Genomic DNA, 17,429 nt, shown 5'->3' on the forward strand with positions numbered 1-17,429 from the left:
TCCTAATGTTCTGGGGACCAATGTTCGCTCGAATCCATCATGGCCGATGATGCAATTTGAATTCAATCAAAGAAATATCTGCAAATAAAAATCTAATGACGACCATGAAATCATTGTTGATTGTTGCAAAAAACCCACCTGGTTCACTAACCCCCTTTAGGGAAGGAAATCTGCTGTCCTTACCAGGCCTGGCCTACGTGTGACCCCATATCCACAACAATGTGGTTGACTCTCAAATTGCCCCTCTGAAATGATCCAGCGTGCCATTCATAGAATCCTACAGTGCAGAAGGAGGCCATTCGGCCCATCAGGTCTGCACTAACCACAATCCCAACCAAGCCCAATCCCCGTAACCTCATGCATTTACCCTAGCTAGTCCCTCTGACAGTAAGGGGGAACTTAGCATGGCACATCTTTGATCTGTGGGACGAAACCGGAGCACTCCAAGGGAACCTATGCAGACACGGAGAGAATGTGCAAACTCCACACAGACAGTGACCCAAGCCGGGAATTGAACCTGGGTTCCTGGCGCTGTGAGGCAGCAGTGCTAACCACTGTGCCAGCGTGTCGCTCATCCCTCAGTTTAAGGGCAACTAGGGCTGAACAATAAATGCTGGCCAGTCAGCATGTCGCATGAATGAAAAAAAAGAATAATATGCTAACCTCTATCTGCAGCCTTGCTAAATTTAAACCTCAAGGAGCCTGAATGGACTCATCATGTGCTTACTTCTTCGATTTTATTCGTGCTTAGTTTTCCTGTTCTGTTCAATATAAAGCTGGAGGGAAGAATACATCCTGCTACGATCCCTCAGTTGTCTGGTTACCTCAGTCTCTTTAGCCCCAGGTGTTTCATGTAAAAGCTCAGAACACTTGTCCTGTGTTTTAACTCTCAATCTCTGCCATTCTCTTTTCCCTCCCATCAGCGAGGTACTGCACAGCCCTGAGGGGTTTGGGTGGCACAGTGGTTAGCACTGCTGCCTCACAGCACCAGGAACCCGGGTTTGACTCCTGGCTTGGGTCATCGCCTGAGTGGATTTTGCACATTCTCCCCGTGTCTGCGTGGGTTTTCTCCGGGTGCTCCGGTTTCCTCCCACAGTCCAAAGCTGTGCGGGTTAGTTAAAGTAAAGTTTATTTATTAGTGTCACAAGTAGGCTTACATGAACACCGCAATGAAGTTACTGTGAAAACCCCCTAGTCGCCACAGCCCGACGCCCGTTCGGGTACACTGAGGGAGAATTTAGCATGGCCAATGCACCATGCTCAATTGCCCCTGAGTGTCAGGGGGACTAGCTAGGGTGAATGTACAAGGTTATGGGAATAGGACCTGGGTGGAGTTGTGGTCAGCGTAGATGGACTGAATGGGCTTCTTCTGCACTGCATGATCCTGTTCTATGCTTCCATGAGGCAGTTGGAGGCAGCCTGGCAAGGGTGGGGTAGGGTAAGCACCTTGTTCGGGTGGGGGCTTCCGATGGGCCAAAGGGGCCAGTTAAGGATGGATGCCCCCCACCCCCGTGTCTGGTTTTGCCCCAGTGGCAGCAGGGTTGGTCTTCACTTGGGAATTAATGAATCCACTGGCCAGGAAGGCTGCTCTCTAAACGAGCAGTCACACTGGTAAACAGATTAAGCTGCCAGTCATGTGGACCGCTCAGCGAGCTTTACAGTGCCCCTCCTCGCTCATCAGGGTTATAATTTGCAAGCGCGCTGTGAAAATGATACCCAAACAAAATGGTTGTTATTTTGGAAGAAGGCTTGACATTGCTACTTTCCAGAAAGCGTGCCGATTGCTGTGAGTGGGTTTAATTGTTGTCGTTATATTGTCACTAATTAAGGCAGCAGTTTGTCAAATGTTCTGTTTGTTTTCTTTGTGAGCGGTACAATAAGCAGGCGCTATTTTTGAGGATGAGAAGAACTATTTATAAAACCGCCGCGTGTTCTCGGACTCGCAGCTTTCCACGTGCCTGCTGCTAGCTCATCAGTTCCGCCACTTCTGCCTGTCGTGGGGAATGGGGCCTTGGGCTACAGTGCAGAAGGAGGCCGTTTGGCCCATCAGGTCTGCACTGACTCTCCAACAGAGCATCCCACCCCCTCACCATATCCCCGTAACCCCATGCATTTACCATGATTAGTCCACCTAACCTATATATCTTTGAACACTAAAGAGCAATTTAGCATGGCCAATCCATCTAACCTGCACATCTTTGAACACTAAGGGGCAATTTAGCATGGCCAAGCCACCTAACCTGCATATCTTTGGACACTAAGAGGCAATTTAGCATGGCCAATCCATCGACCTGCACATCTTTGGACACTAAGGGGCAATTTAACATGGCCAATCCATCAACCTGCACATCTTTGGACACTAAAGGGCAATTTAGCATGGCCAAGCCATCTAACCTGCACACCTTTGGACACTAAGGGGCAATTTAGCATGGCCAATCCACCCAACCTGCATATCTTTGGACACTAAGAGGCAATTTAGCATGGCCAATCCATCTAACCTGCACATCTTTGGACATTAAGGGGCAATTTAGCACGGCCAAGCCACCCATCCTGCACATCTTTGGACACTAAGGAACAATTTAGCATGGCCAATCCATCTAACCTGCACATCTTTGGACACTAAGGGGCAATTTAGCATGGCCAATCCACCTAACCTACAAATCTTGGGACAGTAAAGGTCAATTTAGCATGGCCAATCCACCCTAACCTGCACATCTTTTGGAGTGTGGGAGGAAACCAGAGCACCTGGAGGAAACCCATGCAGACACGTGCAAATTCCACACAGACAGTGACCCAAGGCCAGAATCGAACCCATATCCCTGGCACTGTGAGGCAGCAGTGCCAAGCACTGTGCCGCCCTATGGCTTGCAGGTAAGCGAGAGCAGCAGTCTGCACAGCAGTAGGAACTCTGGTTGGCGAGCTGGAATAAACCCTGTATTTTAATTAGCAGACTGTCTCCAACAAGACATTAAAATCCCAGCTGCTAGCAGACACCAATTAAGGTGTCTTTAAAGTAAGCCTAAGCCTTATCTCATCGTTGTAAAGCTGCAGTGGTGACAGGCTGCCCAATGACGCTAAATGTGAGACACAGGAGGGGGTGCCAGTGCTATTATAACATCTGCGCATCTCAATATTAATGGAAATTGCAGCAAGCCTTAATGTGATTTCATCATCGTCAGAGATATCCACAGCAAGTTAAGAGAGCAGGTTGTGTGGTCTACACATTGGCCTGCTTTTATTTGCACCAAAGTGATGACGGAGCCTCATAATTTAAACATTTCTCGTCACTGTAATTTAAAAAAAATGTTTGGCAAGCAAGCATGTTTCTCTAATTTCCTTCCAGTTCCTTTCTGAGAGGAACAGACCCCAGTTATGTCACCCAAATAGCCATTTTTCATTTGCCAAGTGCATCACCAGTCAACTGTAATCAAGGGAATAAAATCTTGTCTGCATCTGACATCAGCACATGTATCTTCCAGTCAGGATTACTGAGTTGGAATCAAGAGAACGGCTTAGTATCTCTCTACCCCTAAGAACACCATCGATTGCATTGCACCATATGTCAAAACCACCAGGGTCCACTGTGGATTCTACCTGGGATGGTACGGTGGCTGTATGGTTAGCACTACTGCCTCACAGTGCCAGGGACACGGGTTAAATTCTGGCCTGGGGTCACTGTCTGTGTGGAGTTTGCATGTTCTCCCTGTGTCTGCGTGGGTTTCCTCCAGGTGCTCCAGTTTCCTCCCTCAGTGAGCTGGTAAGATTGTGCCCAACGTGCTTGACACTCCATCCTGGATACAGACTTGCCAGAGACCAAGTACGGGCAGCACAGTAGCACAGTGGTTAGCACTGCTGCCTCACAGCGCTAGGGACCCGGGTTCAATTCCCGGCTTGGGTCACTGCCTGTGTGGAGTTTGCATGTTCTCCCTGTGTCTGCACGGGTTTCCTCTGGGTGCTCTGGTTTCCTCTCACACTCCAAGGATGTGCAGGCATGCCAAATTGCCCCTTAGAGTCAGCGAACGTGTTGGTTAGAGGGATTAGTGGGGTAAATTTGTGAGGATAGGGCTTGGGTGGGATTGTGGTTGGTGTAGATTCAATGGGCTGAATGGCCTCCTTCTGCACTGTAGGGATTCTACGATTCTCTCACCCCTTGCAGCCCTTTTTCTCCCCCCCCACCTTGCAACTCTTATCTTCCCCCCCTCACAGTTCCTCTCTTTCCACTCACAGTCCCTCTCTCCCCCCTCGAGGTCCCTCTCTTCCCCCCTCACAGCCCCTCTCTCCCCCCTCACAGCCCCTCTCTCCCTCCTCACATTCCCTCTCTTCCCCCCTCACAGCCCCTCTCTCCCCCCTCGCAGCCCCTCTCTCCCCCCTCACACTCCCTCTCTCTGTCCCTCACAGTCTCTGTCTCTCCCCCTCACTGCCCCTCTCCCACCTCATAGTCCTTCTCTCCCCCCCCCCCCACACCCAGCCCCTCACGCTGTGCTTTTATAGCCCCTCTCCATCTCTCCCTTTGCTGCTCTCCCTGTTCCACTTTGCCAGCTTAGCTTCCCATGGGCCTTCCCCACCTCTGGTCCCCCCAGTGCCATTTGCACCTCCCTCCATCACCTCCGCACCCACCCCTCCCTCACTCAGCCTATCTGGCTGCCCTGCCCCGACTGTCAAACCTCAATCACTATCACCACTCACCTAGCTATTACTCGCTGCTCCTCAATCACAAGCTGGTGTTCTGCTGCGAAGCCTAGCCCAAAGCAAGAAAAGCAGCCTGCCACTTATTTTTATTCATTCATGGGACATGGCCATTGCTGGATAGGCCAGCATTTATCGTCGTTTCATTAGCTCCTGCTGTCTGAATACGTTGGATTTATCTGTTGCCTTGACCACCGTAAAACAAGCATTCGAATATTAAATAATTAATCCAGAAAAATCAAGGTGTTGCCAAATGAGTAAAGGTGCATTAGTTCATTTATTAGTGTCATAAGTAGGCTTACATTAACACTGCAATGAAGTTACTGGGAAAATCCCCAAGTGGCCACACTCCAGTGCGTGTTCGGGCACACTGAGGGAGAATTTAGCACGGCCAATGCACCTAACCAGCACATCTTTTGAACTATGGGAGGAAACTGGAGCACCCGGAGGAAACCCACGCAGATGCGGGGAGAACGTGCAGACTCTGCACAGACAGTGACCCAAGCCGGGAATCGAACCCTAGATTCACTCAGTTGATTCTGGCTTATGAGGCGAGACTGAGTAGACTGGGGCTAAACTCACTGGAATCCAGGAGAAAGAGGGGAGATCTTATAGAAACATATAAAACTATAAAGGGAATAGATGAGATAGAAGCAGGGAGGTTGTTTCCACTGGTGGGTGAAACTAGATTTAGGGGATGTGGCCTCAAAATAAAGGGGAGCAGATTTAGGACTGAGTTAAGGAGGAACTTCTTCACCCAAAGGGTTGTGAATCAGTGGAATTCCCTGCCCAGTGAAGCAGTTGAGGCTACCTCATTTTTGATGCAAAGATAAATTTTTGAACAGTCAAGGAATTAAGGGTTATGGTGAGCAAGTGGGTAAGTGGAGCTGAGTCCACAAAAAGATCAGCCATGACCTTGCTGAATGGCGGAGCAGACTTGAGGGGCCAGATGGCCAATTCCTGCTCCGAGTTCTTAATTTCTTATGTTCTTCTGACGCTGTGAGGCAGCAGCGCTAACCACTGTGCCATCATGCAGCCGTGTGCAAGAAATTTAATCAGACGCTTGATTCATGGGGGTCTAGAAATTTTCTCGATCTTGGTGCTTTGTCATACTTTTCAAATCACGTTTTAAAATTCCTGATATCACTCCCTGCTTAAAATAATTAGTGAGGTTTGCTTTCAGAAATCAGGCTGCCAGCAAAAGAAAGATTAATCTTAATGCTCTGATTCCTCTTTAAATAGAGTCATTGCTGCTGATAACATAATTGGATAAGTTGACAGCCAGAGCTCGGTTTCCTAATGTGTAATGTAACAGTGGGATATAGTCAGTGACAAACACGAAAGGAGCAGATGTCTCACCACTCTAACACTGGCAGGAGTTCAGAGAGCACAGACAAAGCACAGGAATGGGGACAATGACAAACAAGGTGTGAGTCTTCCAACCCAGGCACAGCAGTTAGCACTGCTGCCTCACAGCACCAGGGACCCGGGTTCAATTCTAGCCGTGGGTGACAGTCTGTGTGGAGTTTGCACATTCTCCCCGTGACAGTGTGGGTTCTCTCCCACGGTCCAACAATATGCAAGTTAGGTGGATTGGCCACGCTAAATTGCCCCTTAGTGTCCAATGGATAGATTAGTCATGGTAAATGCGTGGCATTTCAGGGATAGGGACAGAATGTGGGCCTGGGTAAGATGCTCTTTCAAATAGTTGGGCCAGACTCACTGGGCCAGATGTGCAATTTAGCAGGGTCGACCATGGTCTCAGGTTTTACCAGCACCACTTCGTTGGTTGTGTGACTAGTTGAAGATATTTTCATCATTCACCTCAAAAATCACAAAACACAATGTTTAGCAGTGCTGCCTCACAGCACCAGGGACCAGGGTTCCATTCCCAGCTTGGGTCACTGTCTGTGTGGAGTTTGCACATTCTCCCCATGTCTGCGTGGGTTTCCTCAGGGTGCTCCAGTTTCCGCCCACAGTCCGAAAGACGTGCTGGTTAAGTACATTGGCCATACTAAATGCTCCCTCAGAGTACCCAAACGAGCACCAGAGTGTGGCGACCAGGGGATTTTCACAGTAACTTCATTGCAGTGTTAAAGTAAGCCTACTTGTGACACTAATAAACAAACAACTCTGCTAGCCTCAGTCCTTCTCTGCTTTGCTTTAGTCCTTGTCATATTTCTAAATTGGTCTGATGTGGCATTCTGGGATTCTTAGCCCTCTTTACATTGCTGATTTTTCATTGATCACACAGGGTGGGATTTTTCACGCACACTGTGGCATGTTTTGCAGTGACAGAGGTGACAAGATTGGGGATCTCCTGGTCCTGTGACCATCAACGAGGTTTCCCATTGTTCGCACCCTCCTTCGCTAAAGAACTCATCATTGGCGGGACTGGAAGATCCCGCTGGCTGGAAAATCCCGTCTTATCAATTCGTCAAATGCCAGTCCACAATCTGAAATGGGAATGCAGTGACTTCTTACCTTGAACTCATAGGATTCCTCAATGATGACCTCCAATTTTGGATGCTCGCCCAATATGGGTTTCCCCATTTCCGCGATCCGTTTTGCCTCTTCCTCTTCAATTGTGAGTTTCCTGCCAGTGTCCTCTGCAAAACAAACATCTCATCCGTTAGTTAAAGCTGCTGGGTGGTGTATTTCCTATAAATGTGACTCTCCCCATGGTTTCCAGAGCTCCCCAGAGCCTGGACAATGTGGCACCACTGCACCATCACTCCGAGGTCACCAAAACAATTTATTTCATTCCGATTTTGAATTGATCCTGAGCAGTGAAAGGGCTACATTTTTTAAAAAAAGAATTGAATATTATGTTTAAATCCAATTCCAATCTTGATACTGAATGATCTTTGGTTTGAATGGTCTATTCTTGGCACAAATTGGCAAAAACACATAAGATTATATATAATATTATCAATAAGATGAATGATCACTAATGCACTAATTAATTTTTGGTCATTTTAGGCCAGCACTCCCCCCTTCACCTCTCTCCCCACCCCAACTCAACCTACAACCATCCCCCTCCAACCCCTTGTAGTTCCCTACACCACCCTTCTCAGTCAGGAGTTAGGTAAATTAGGACGATACTTGCAGAAATGGGATCATGTTGTTGCTCAGTTGATTGGACAGGAAGTATATCTGGTTTGATAAAAAGCAGAGAATCCCTACAGTGCAGAAAAGGTCCACTTGGCCCATTGAATCTGCCCCAACTCACCAAAAGAGCATCTTACTCAGGCCCACACCTCTGCCCTATCCCCATACATTTACCATGGCTAATCCAGCTAGCCTACTCAACTCGGGGAAGTAAAAGGCAATCTAGCATAGCTAATGATCTACACGGCACATCTTTGGAGCGTGGGAAAGAAACCAGAGCACCTGGAAGAAACCCACAGAGACACGGGGAAAAACTCCACACAGGCAGTGACCCGAGGCTGGAATTGAACGCAGATCCTTAGCGCTGTGAGGCAGCGGTGCTAATCACTGTACCAAAATGCCGCCCCAAATCATGCTGGATAATTTTCCTTCTTTTTCCTCACACTCTGCCACACAGCTTGTTGCTCTCTAACAGAAGCTTGATTTTTCCAGGGAAGACAAAGAGTTAAACTTAGACATGCTAAAATGTTGTACAGCAATATGATCTTGTGTGAAGTATATTGAACGTGTGTATCATTTCTCATGTCTGGGGGTCCAAAGTGAAATCTGAATGCTGACATTCGGATACATGCCAAGAATTTGCTGATTCTTCATCCAGACAAGATCTTCATCAGGTTAGAATTTTGAACCAGCCAAACTGAAGGCTGGAATTTAACCCAGTGCTGTGAGGCAGCAATGCTAACCATTGTGCCACTGTGCTGCCCAAGGAAGTCCAAGGAAGTTCAACCCACAAGGAGGAGATATCATAGGAGAATAGACTGGGAGTCATTTTGTGTGACTCCCATGCATCTTTAGTGGTCATTTAGCTTTACCTCTCTCTATCTCTGTAACCCCGCTCTAGCCTACAACACTCCGAAATCTCTCCTCCAATTCTGGCTTCTTCTGCAGCCGTGATTTTCATTGCCCCACCATTCACTTGCCTCTCCCTAACCCCAGAATACCCTCCCTACACCTCTCTAAACCGCACCCCCCCCGCACAATTCTACAAGTCTCTCTGCAGCCTCCCAAGTTTTTGAGTCCCAATATTTCCTTCTGTGGCTTGATGTCAGATTTTGTGAAGTAACTGGGCTTGTGAGTGTTTTATTATGTTAAAAGCAAGACATAAAAATGTGTGTTGTTTTAGAACAACATTGGTAGGGTTTCTGCCCACTGTCAGAGGTAAAGAGTGCTTTTACCCAGGGCAAGTCTCATGAATAATCATTTTTTCGCACCGAAGTTGTAGCTATCATGCAAATACATCTAAATTCAGACTTAGAGCATGACTTCATATCCCAGCAATGTGCAGTCAGTCTCCCTGGGGAGAAGAGCTCTCATTCCACTTTTATAGAATCATAGAATCGCCACAGTGCAGAAGAAGGCCATTTGGCCCATTGAGTCTATACCAACTCTCCGACAGATCATCTTACCCAGGTCCAATCTCTGCCCTATCCCCATAACCTCACACGTGTATCCCTTTAATCCATCTAACCTACACATCTTTGAACACTAAGGGGCAATTTGGCATGGCTAATCCACCTAACCTACACATCTTGGAACACTAAGGGGCAATTTAGCATGGCTAATCCACCTAACCTACACATCTTTGGATATTACGGTGCAATTTAGCACAATCAATCTCCTAACCTATGCATCTTGGGACATTAAGGGGCAATTTAGCATTGCTGATCCACCTAACCTATACATCTTGGTACACTAAGGGGCAATTTAGCATGAACAATCCACCTAACTTGCACATCTTCAGATACGAAGGGGCAATTTAGCATGGACAATCTATCTAACCCGCACATCTTTGGACTGTGGGAGGAAACCGGAACATCCAGAGAAAACCTATGCAGACATGGCAAGAATGAGCAAGCTCCACACAGACAGTTACCCAATGCTGGAATTGAACTTGGGTCCCTGGCACTGTGAGGCAGAAGCGCCAACCGCTGTGCCACCGTGCCGCCTCAACTTTAGCACAATATCAGGTGAATTTTAATATTTGAATTACACTAAAAGTTTAACAAGAATTTACATGCAAAATCCTCACTGCCTACCTTAGGCCTACTGTGCAAATGCATCCTCAGGTAATCAGGAGGCAGCCCACTTACTTTACCAAATGTTGACAACTGAATGAATGCATTTTTGATTTGATTTATTATTGTCACATGCATTAATATAGAGTGAAAAGTATTGTTTCTTGCGCGCTATACAGACAAAACATACTGTTCATAGAGAAGGAAATAAGAACATGCAGAATGTAGTGTTACAGTCATAGCTAGGCTGCAGAGAAAGATCAACTTAATGCAAGGTAAATCCATTCAAAAGTCTGACAGCAGCAGGGAAGAAGCTGTTCTTGAGTCGGTTGGTACGTGACCTCAGACTTTTGTATCTTTTTCCTGAAGGAAGAAGGTGGAAGAGAGAAAGCCCGGGATGCGTTGGTCCTTAAATATGTTGGCTGCATTGCTGAGGCAGTGGGAAGTGTAGACAGAGTCAATGGATGGGAGGTTGGATTGCGTGATGGATTGGGCTACATTCATGACCTTTTGTAGTTCCTTGCGGTCTCGGGCAGATCAGGAGATGAAGACTTAACCAGTGTAGAAAACTCAGGATGTCTTGTTTGCCTCCCTACGGAGACATCAGACTGCGTAAATCTTGCACAAGCGTGTTTTCCTTTGGAAAAAGTGAATGAGCAAAACTGTACCACAGCATAAAAGGCACGAATCCTCTGAAAGATGCTGACCTTTCAGAATTCTCTGAATCAATGTTTCAGGGAAGCAATATCACCAACAATTCTGCCTGTGTTGCAGCAGCTTAGTAATGGCTTTGTAAGGAATCATTCAGTTCTCTCCTCATAACCATTAACTGTCTCAGCAACCGGCTCCTGGAATTTGCTTAGTCATTTGGCCCCGCCCTGCAATTTAACATATTGAAAATAAATGCTCAAGAGGGAAATGTGGGTAAAGAGGCATAGCTTCAGCGCTGCAAGTATTAGATTCCCATTTGCAAACCGTCATCAACTCCACGCTTGCTTGCGATTTTCCCTGGGGATCAATTAATGCCTAGACTTTGCTTGCTGGAACTGGGTCTGTACTCAATGGAGTTCAAACAAAGTTTAGCTGGTGATATAAATACAAAGTTTATTTATTATTGTCACAAGTAGCCTTACATTACTGTGATGAAGTTACTGTGAAAATCCCCTAGTTGCCTCACTCCGGCGTCTGTTCGGCTACACTGAGGGAGAATTCAGCATAGCCAAAGCACCTAATCAGCATGTCTATCAGAAATGGGGAAGATGTTTCCATTAGCAGGATCAGAGGGCACAGAATAAAAGAACAACCCTTTAGAACCGAGATGAGGAGGAACCTCTTCAGCCAGAGGGTGGCAAAACTGTGCAATTCATTGCCACAAAAGGCTGTGGAGGCCAGGTCATTGAGTGTATTTAAGATAGAGATAGACAGGTTTTTGATTGGTAAGGGGATCAAAAGTTACAAAAGATCAAAAGAAAAGGTCACAAATTCCTTCAACGAGCACAGACAGATCAAACTTTGATCCACACTGAACTTCAGATTGCAGAATTGTTCCTTAAAGGCACTGAGTGGTTATGGGCCCCCTCCTTTGTCCCCTCCTCCTTTTGTTTTGTGGGATATGACTGTCGCTGGCTGGCCAGCATTTATTGTCCATCCCTAGTTGCCCTTGGAGGGCAGTTGAGAATCAACCATATTGCTCTAGAGTCACATGTAGGCCAGACCAGGTAAGGATGACAGATTTCCTTCCCTAAAGGACATGAGTGAGCCAGGTGGGTTTTTCCAACAACCGACAATGGTTTCATGGGCATCTTAATCCCAGATTTTTTTTATTGATTTCAACTTCCACCATCGGCTGTGGTGGGACTCGAACCCAGGTCCCCAGAACATTAGTTGAGTTTCTGGATGAATAGTCTAGCAATTATACCACTCAACCATCACCTTCCCACCTCCTATTCCTGCTCATAGTTTAGCCTGCTCTGCATGGCCTCTGCTGATTCTATCAGCCTTGCTCAATTCCAAAAGGAAAGCTCATTTTTGCACCAATGTCTAGAAGTCTGGGTGTCTCCACCTTGAAGTCTACAAGGAAATCATTCAGCACCTGACTTTTGAAAGCTGAAGCAACTGCAGAAAGCACCCAAAACTCGTAGATTTCCAGCAAAAGCCAGAGGAAATAAACCAGGAACTAATCCTTAAGTAGTTAATCATCCTGTCAAATGATTGAGTCAGTTGGATGGAAGGCTGGTTCGGGTGCAGAGCGAAGTCAGCAGCATGGTTTCAATTCATGAAGGTTATTCATGAAGGCTCTGCCTTCTCAGCCTTGCCCCTTGCCTGAGGTGTGGTGATCCTCAGGTTAAATCATCCCCTATCAGCTCTCCCTCTCAAAGGGCAGAGCAGCTTATGTTCATCAGGGACTATGGCGACTTTGCCTAAACAGCATCAATGGGGTGGTGGAGATTGGGATGGATGGAGTTCTTCACACTCAGCGATGTGATGGTATGAATGGGTGGCATGGTGACACAGGGGTTAGCACTGCTTCCTCACAGCTCCAGGGACCTGAGTTCAATTCCGGCCCTGGGTCACTGTCTATGTGGAGTTTGCAGGTTCTCCCCGTGTCTGCGTGGGTTTCCTCCGGTTGCTCCAGTTTCCTCCCACATCCAAAGATGTGCGGGTTAGGTGGATTGGCCGTGCTAAAATTGCCCATTAATGCCCCAAGATGTGTAGGTTAGAGGGAGTAGCTGTGACAAATGTGTGGGGTTTACATGGAGACAGCCTGGCTAAGATACTTTGTCAGTAAGTTGGTACAGACTCTATGGTCGGGATTCTTGGGCATGGAGAAGAATTTCAAAATCCCAGCTTTGGGGTGGGATTTTCCAGCCACGCTTGCCCCAAGGCTAGAAAATCCCACCCGAGGTCAGTGGACCCTTGCATGGTCCACCGCGTCCTGCTACGATTCCCATGGTGAGTAGGATGGGAAAATTCTGCCCCTGGTGTCTACACAGTATCAGATGCTGACTGACACCAATGACTCTATCGACAGAGATTAGATAAGCCCCTTCACTAATCTGGTGTTGGCATGCTTCACATTAGAAACAAGTGCGTGAACCACAGTGGCACGGCACGGTGGCACAGTGGTTAGCACTGCTGCCTCACAGCACCAGGGACCCGGGTTCAATTCCCGGCTTGGATCACTCTCTGTGCGGAGAATGCACATTCTCCCTGTGTCTGCGTGGGTTTCCTCTGGGTGCACAGTCTAAAGATGTGCGGGTTAGGTGGATTGGCCGTGCTAAATCGCCCCTTCGTGTCAGGGGGACTAGCTAGGGTAAATGCATGGGGTTATGAGGATAGGGACTGGGTGGGATTGTAGGTGTAGATTTTGCACTGAAGGATTCGATGATACTGTCAGTCCCATTTCTGAAGGGGCTGTGTGACACTCAGGAAGTGGGCACTGAGCTCAGTTTCACTCGCCATAATCAAAAGTTGTTAATTCAGTGAACTTCATTCATGTGTTGTTGAGTCAGACTGCAATTAAAACCTTGTTCAGGTTTCTATCCAATGTTCCATTTGAAAAATCAACACAAACAAATTACCTACACCTCCTCCAAACTCCACACTGGAAACTAATAATACCAAAGATCCGACTGAAGTACTTCTCACTGATGATCATTCTGTATTTTATTTAATTAAAAATTTACAAAGCCTTTTGGTTTAATAATTGCACAGGGCAGCCACTAGATAAAACACCCACATCCTTTCATATTCATGAGCAACAGTCAAACCATTCGAGGTTTGTTACGTTTATCACAATGGCTCTACTGCGATTGCTTGTACAGCACAAAAATTAAAACTTTATTAGCAATCTGAGTGATGGATTGGGATGCATTCACATTTCAGTGTAATCAACTGCAGAATGTTTCTGGATAAACTTGTTATAACTTTGTCACAAATGCTCATACTCGGGCGGCACGGTGGTTCGCACTGCTGCCTCACGGCACTAGTGCCCCGGGTTCGATTCCCAACTTGGGTCACTGTCTATGCGGAGTCTGCTTGTTGTCTGCGTGTGTTTCCTCCGGGTGCTCTGGTTTCCTCCCACAGTCCGGAGGACGTGCTGGTTAGGTACATTGACCATGCTAAATCCTCCCTCAGTGTACCCAAACAGGCGCCAGGGTGTGGCAACTAGGGGATTTTCACAGTAACTCTATTGTAGTGTTAATGTAAGAGCAGAATCGCGAGCGCTACACAACCTTTGCTGACCTCACGAAAGCTTTTGACACTGTCAGCCAACAAGGCCTGTGGAGGGTCATTTTGAAGTTCGGCTGCCCCCCGCCAAATTCATTCAGATGGTACGCCAGTTCCATGATGGCATGATGGCCAGGGTACTGGATGGCGGAGAATCCTCTGAGGCATTCCCAGTCACCAATGGCGTCAAACAGGGCTGTGTGCTCATACCCACGCTGTTCAGCATGATGTTTACTGCCATGCTGAATGATGCCTTCCAGGGCAGTGTTGCTGGAATCAGCCTCAAGTACAGAGTGGATGGGAAGCTCTTCAGCCTGAAGAAACTTCAAGCTATTACCAAAGTGAAGGAGACTGTTCTGAGAGATTTCCTCTTTGCCGATGGCTGCACCCTACATACTGGCTCAGAGTCAGAGGTGAAGTCAGTCTGGACAAATTTTCCACGGCTTGTGACAACTTTGGACTCACCATCAACATTAAAAAGACCGAAGTCATGCACCAGCCTGCTCCTCATGCACCGTACACAGAACCTATAATCACAATCAAAGGGCAGAAACTACAGGCAGTGGACCAGTTCACTTACCTTGGCAGCACCCTCTCCCAAGCAGTGACTATTGATACAGAAGCTAACTGCAGAATAGCAAAGGCAAGTTCTGCTCTCGGTAGACTGCATTCCACTATATGGGAGCATCAAAGAATCAGCCCAGCAACAAAACAAAAATCTACAGTACTGCGGTACTCACTACCCTCCTGTATGCCTGTGAAACGTGGACTGTGTATCGAAGGCATGCAAGACAGCTCAATCATTTTCACAAGACTTGTCTTTGCAGAATATTACGCATCAGATGGCAAGACAAAGTACCAGACACTGAAGTTCTGTCTGGAGCAAGTCTCCCATCAGTCCACACACTGCTGATGAGAGCGCAGACCCGGTGGGCAGGTCACGTCATCCGTATGTCAGACGAGTGCAAACCAAAGCAGCTCCTTTTTGGGGAACTCTCTGCTGAAAAACGCTTGCGTGGAGGGCAGAAGAAACGTTTCAAAGGCACATTCAAGGCCTCCCTGAAGTCGCTCGACATTGACACGATCACCTGGGAAACATTGGCACAAAACCGCCCTACCTGGCGCTGCCTCATCCACAAAGGCTGTCAAGCTCATGAAGCAAGGTGTATTGCTGAAGCACAACTTAAGTGTGAGCTGCGCAAGTCCAGAGCCAACAACTACAGTGCCTACACAAGTCTGTCCAATATGTGCCAGGACATTCCATGCCTGAATTGGCCCTGATCAGTCATCTTCGGACACACCGCAACCAGCCTCAAAATGACTAATGGTGTTGAGGTCCTCATCGATGATAATGGACAAACAACAAGGTAAGCCTCCTCGTGACACTGATAGATAAACTTTAATGCCCTTCATATTACTTTCTTTATTATTTTAAAGATTCAAGCATTTGCTGACACAATACTACCTAGTATCTGATTCAACATATAGGTGGGACTTTACAGCCTCATTCATCCCGAAACCGGAAAAGCTCAATGGATCTTTTCAATTTTCCGCCCCTCACCCGCTCCGATTCCCGTGGCAGGCAGGGTGGTAAAATTTTGGCCGTACACAGTGATAGCCTTAGACAGAATAGCTGATTCTCCCTGTAAAACTGATGATACAATATTGATGTGGAGATGCCGGCGTTGGACTGGGGTAAACGCAGTAAGAAGTCTCGCAACACCAGGTTAAAGTCCAACAGGTTTATTTGGTAGTAAACGCCACTAGCTTTCGGGCCTCTGACCCTTCGTCAGGTGAGTGGAGAGTTCTGATCACAGATCAGAGACTGATCACACGTCTCACGCTGATCACAGAACTCTCCACTTGTCTGACGAAGGGTCAGAGGCCCGAAATCTAGTGGCTTTTGCTGCCAAATAAGCCTGTTGGACTTTAACCTGGTGTTGTGAGACTTGATACAGTATTGCACAGAGCTTCTCATTCCATCAGGTCTCAGTCACTGAAGCATTTTAAATAATATGTCTATTTAAATATCAATCGACTGACCCATGCTGGAAGGTGAGCGCCTGCGATCGTTAATATTCAGACCAGCTCCTCTCCCCAGCTGCAGTCAAATAACTGAACATTCGACATAAAGGTTGACAAATGAGCTAATTGGGTATCCAGTACCCTGAAGTCATTCTCCAGCGAGTGACTGTCGTGTTCTTGGAAGAGAACATTGGAGCGAAGCCAAAGTAAGGATCCTCACCCTCAAAGCCAGCTCCTGAACCAACTGTGAGCACTGGTCCTTATGTTCTCCCCAGTGGAGGGATTACTGGACATGGAGAGAAGCCAGGTAGATAGAGTGAACAAAGAACAGCACAAGCCCTTTAGCCCAGCTAGCCTGCACCAACACTTGATGCCTTTCTAAGCGAAAGATCTTTTGTCTCTATGTGGTCCATATCCTTCTATTGCCTGCCTATTCATCTGTCCACCAAGGTGCCTCTTAATTGTTGCTATCGCACGCAGACATAGGGAGAACGTACAAAATCCACACAGCCACGCGAGGCAGGAATCGAACCCGAGTTCCTGGCGTTGTAAATCAGCAGTGCTAACCACTGTGCTACCATGCTGCCCATCCTCCTCACAATTTACATTGCCTCCAAGTCTTGTACCAGCCTTAGTTTTTGAAATTGGCCCCTGTACATCAAGCTCTAGGTCACTAACATTGATCAGGAAAAGCAGAGGTCCCAACACTGACTCCTGGGAACAGGCCTTTCTTTATTTATTAGTGTTACAAGTAGGCTTACATTAACACTGCAATGAAGTTATTGTGAAAATCCCCAAGTTGCCACACTCCGGCGCCTGTTCGGGTACACTGAGGGAGAATTTAGCATAGCTGATGTACCTAACCAGCATGTCTTTTGGACTGTGGGAGGAAACCAGAGCCCCCAGAGGAAACCCACGCAGACATGGGGAGAACATGCAGACTCTGCACGGACAAGTAAGTATTGCATTTTGGAATGCTTTGAGCTCTGCGTTTTATCTGTCCCCTTCACATTAGCTTCAACCATGATAGATAAAAAGGAGTGTGTGCCTGCGTTTAAAGCAATTTGCAGAGATGCAGAAATGACCCAGGTCTGTGATTGATTAGTGTTTTGCCACTTTGTTTGCTGAATTAATTCTTCTTGGCTCAGATTGTGTAACAAAAGCCTGACAATTGCACTATGGAGCTTTACATTACTCACAACAGTGTTTGGACCACGCTGAGGGCAGAATGTTACTGTAATGTAATGACACAGCAGACGTGCTTAAGATAATTATGGAATTAAAAAAAGGGACAGTCGTAAC

At 47.0% G+C, this 17,429-nt stretch overlaps 1 protein-coding gene across 2 annotated transcripts in view; it reads right to left on the minus strand.

The window, feature by feature from the left end:
• slc8a3 (solute carrier family 8 member 3) overlaps nucleotides 1-17,429 on the minus strand; it is a 408,213-nt gene that overhangs the window by 36,672 nt on the left and 354,112 nt on the right. For both annotated transcript variants that reach the window (XM_080202059.1, XM_080202058.1), the window contains exon 5: nucleotides 7,171-7,295. In XM_080202059.1, the coding sequence (XP_080058185.1) occupies nucleotides 7,171-7,295 (125 nt within the window). The remainder of the gene's footprint in view (nucleotides 1-7,170; nucleotides 7,296-17,429) is intronic.

The sequence above is a fragment of the Carcharhinus amblyrhynchos genome, chromosome 14 (assembly GCF_965287045.1).
Source record: "Carcharhinus amblyrhynchos chromosome 14, sCarAmb.v2.hapA, whole genome shotgun sequence".
NCBI classification, from domain to species: Eukaryota; Metazoa; Chordata; class Chondrichthyes; order Carcharhiniformes; family Carcharhinidae; genus Carcharhinus; species Carcharhinus amblyrhynchos.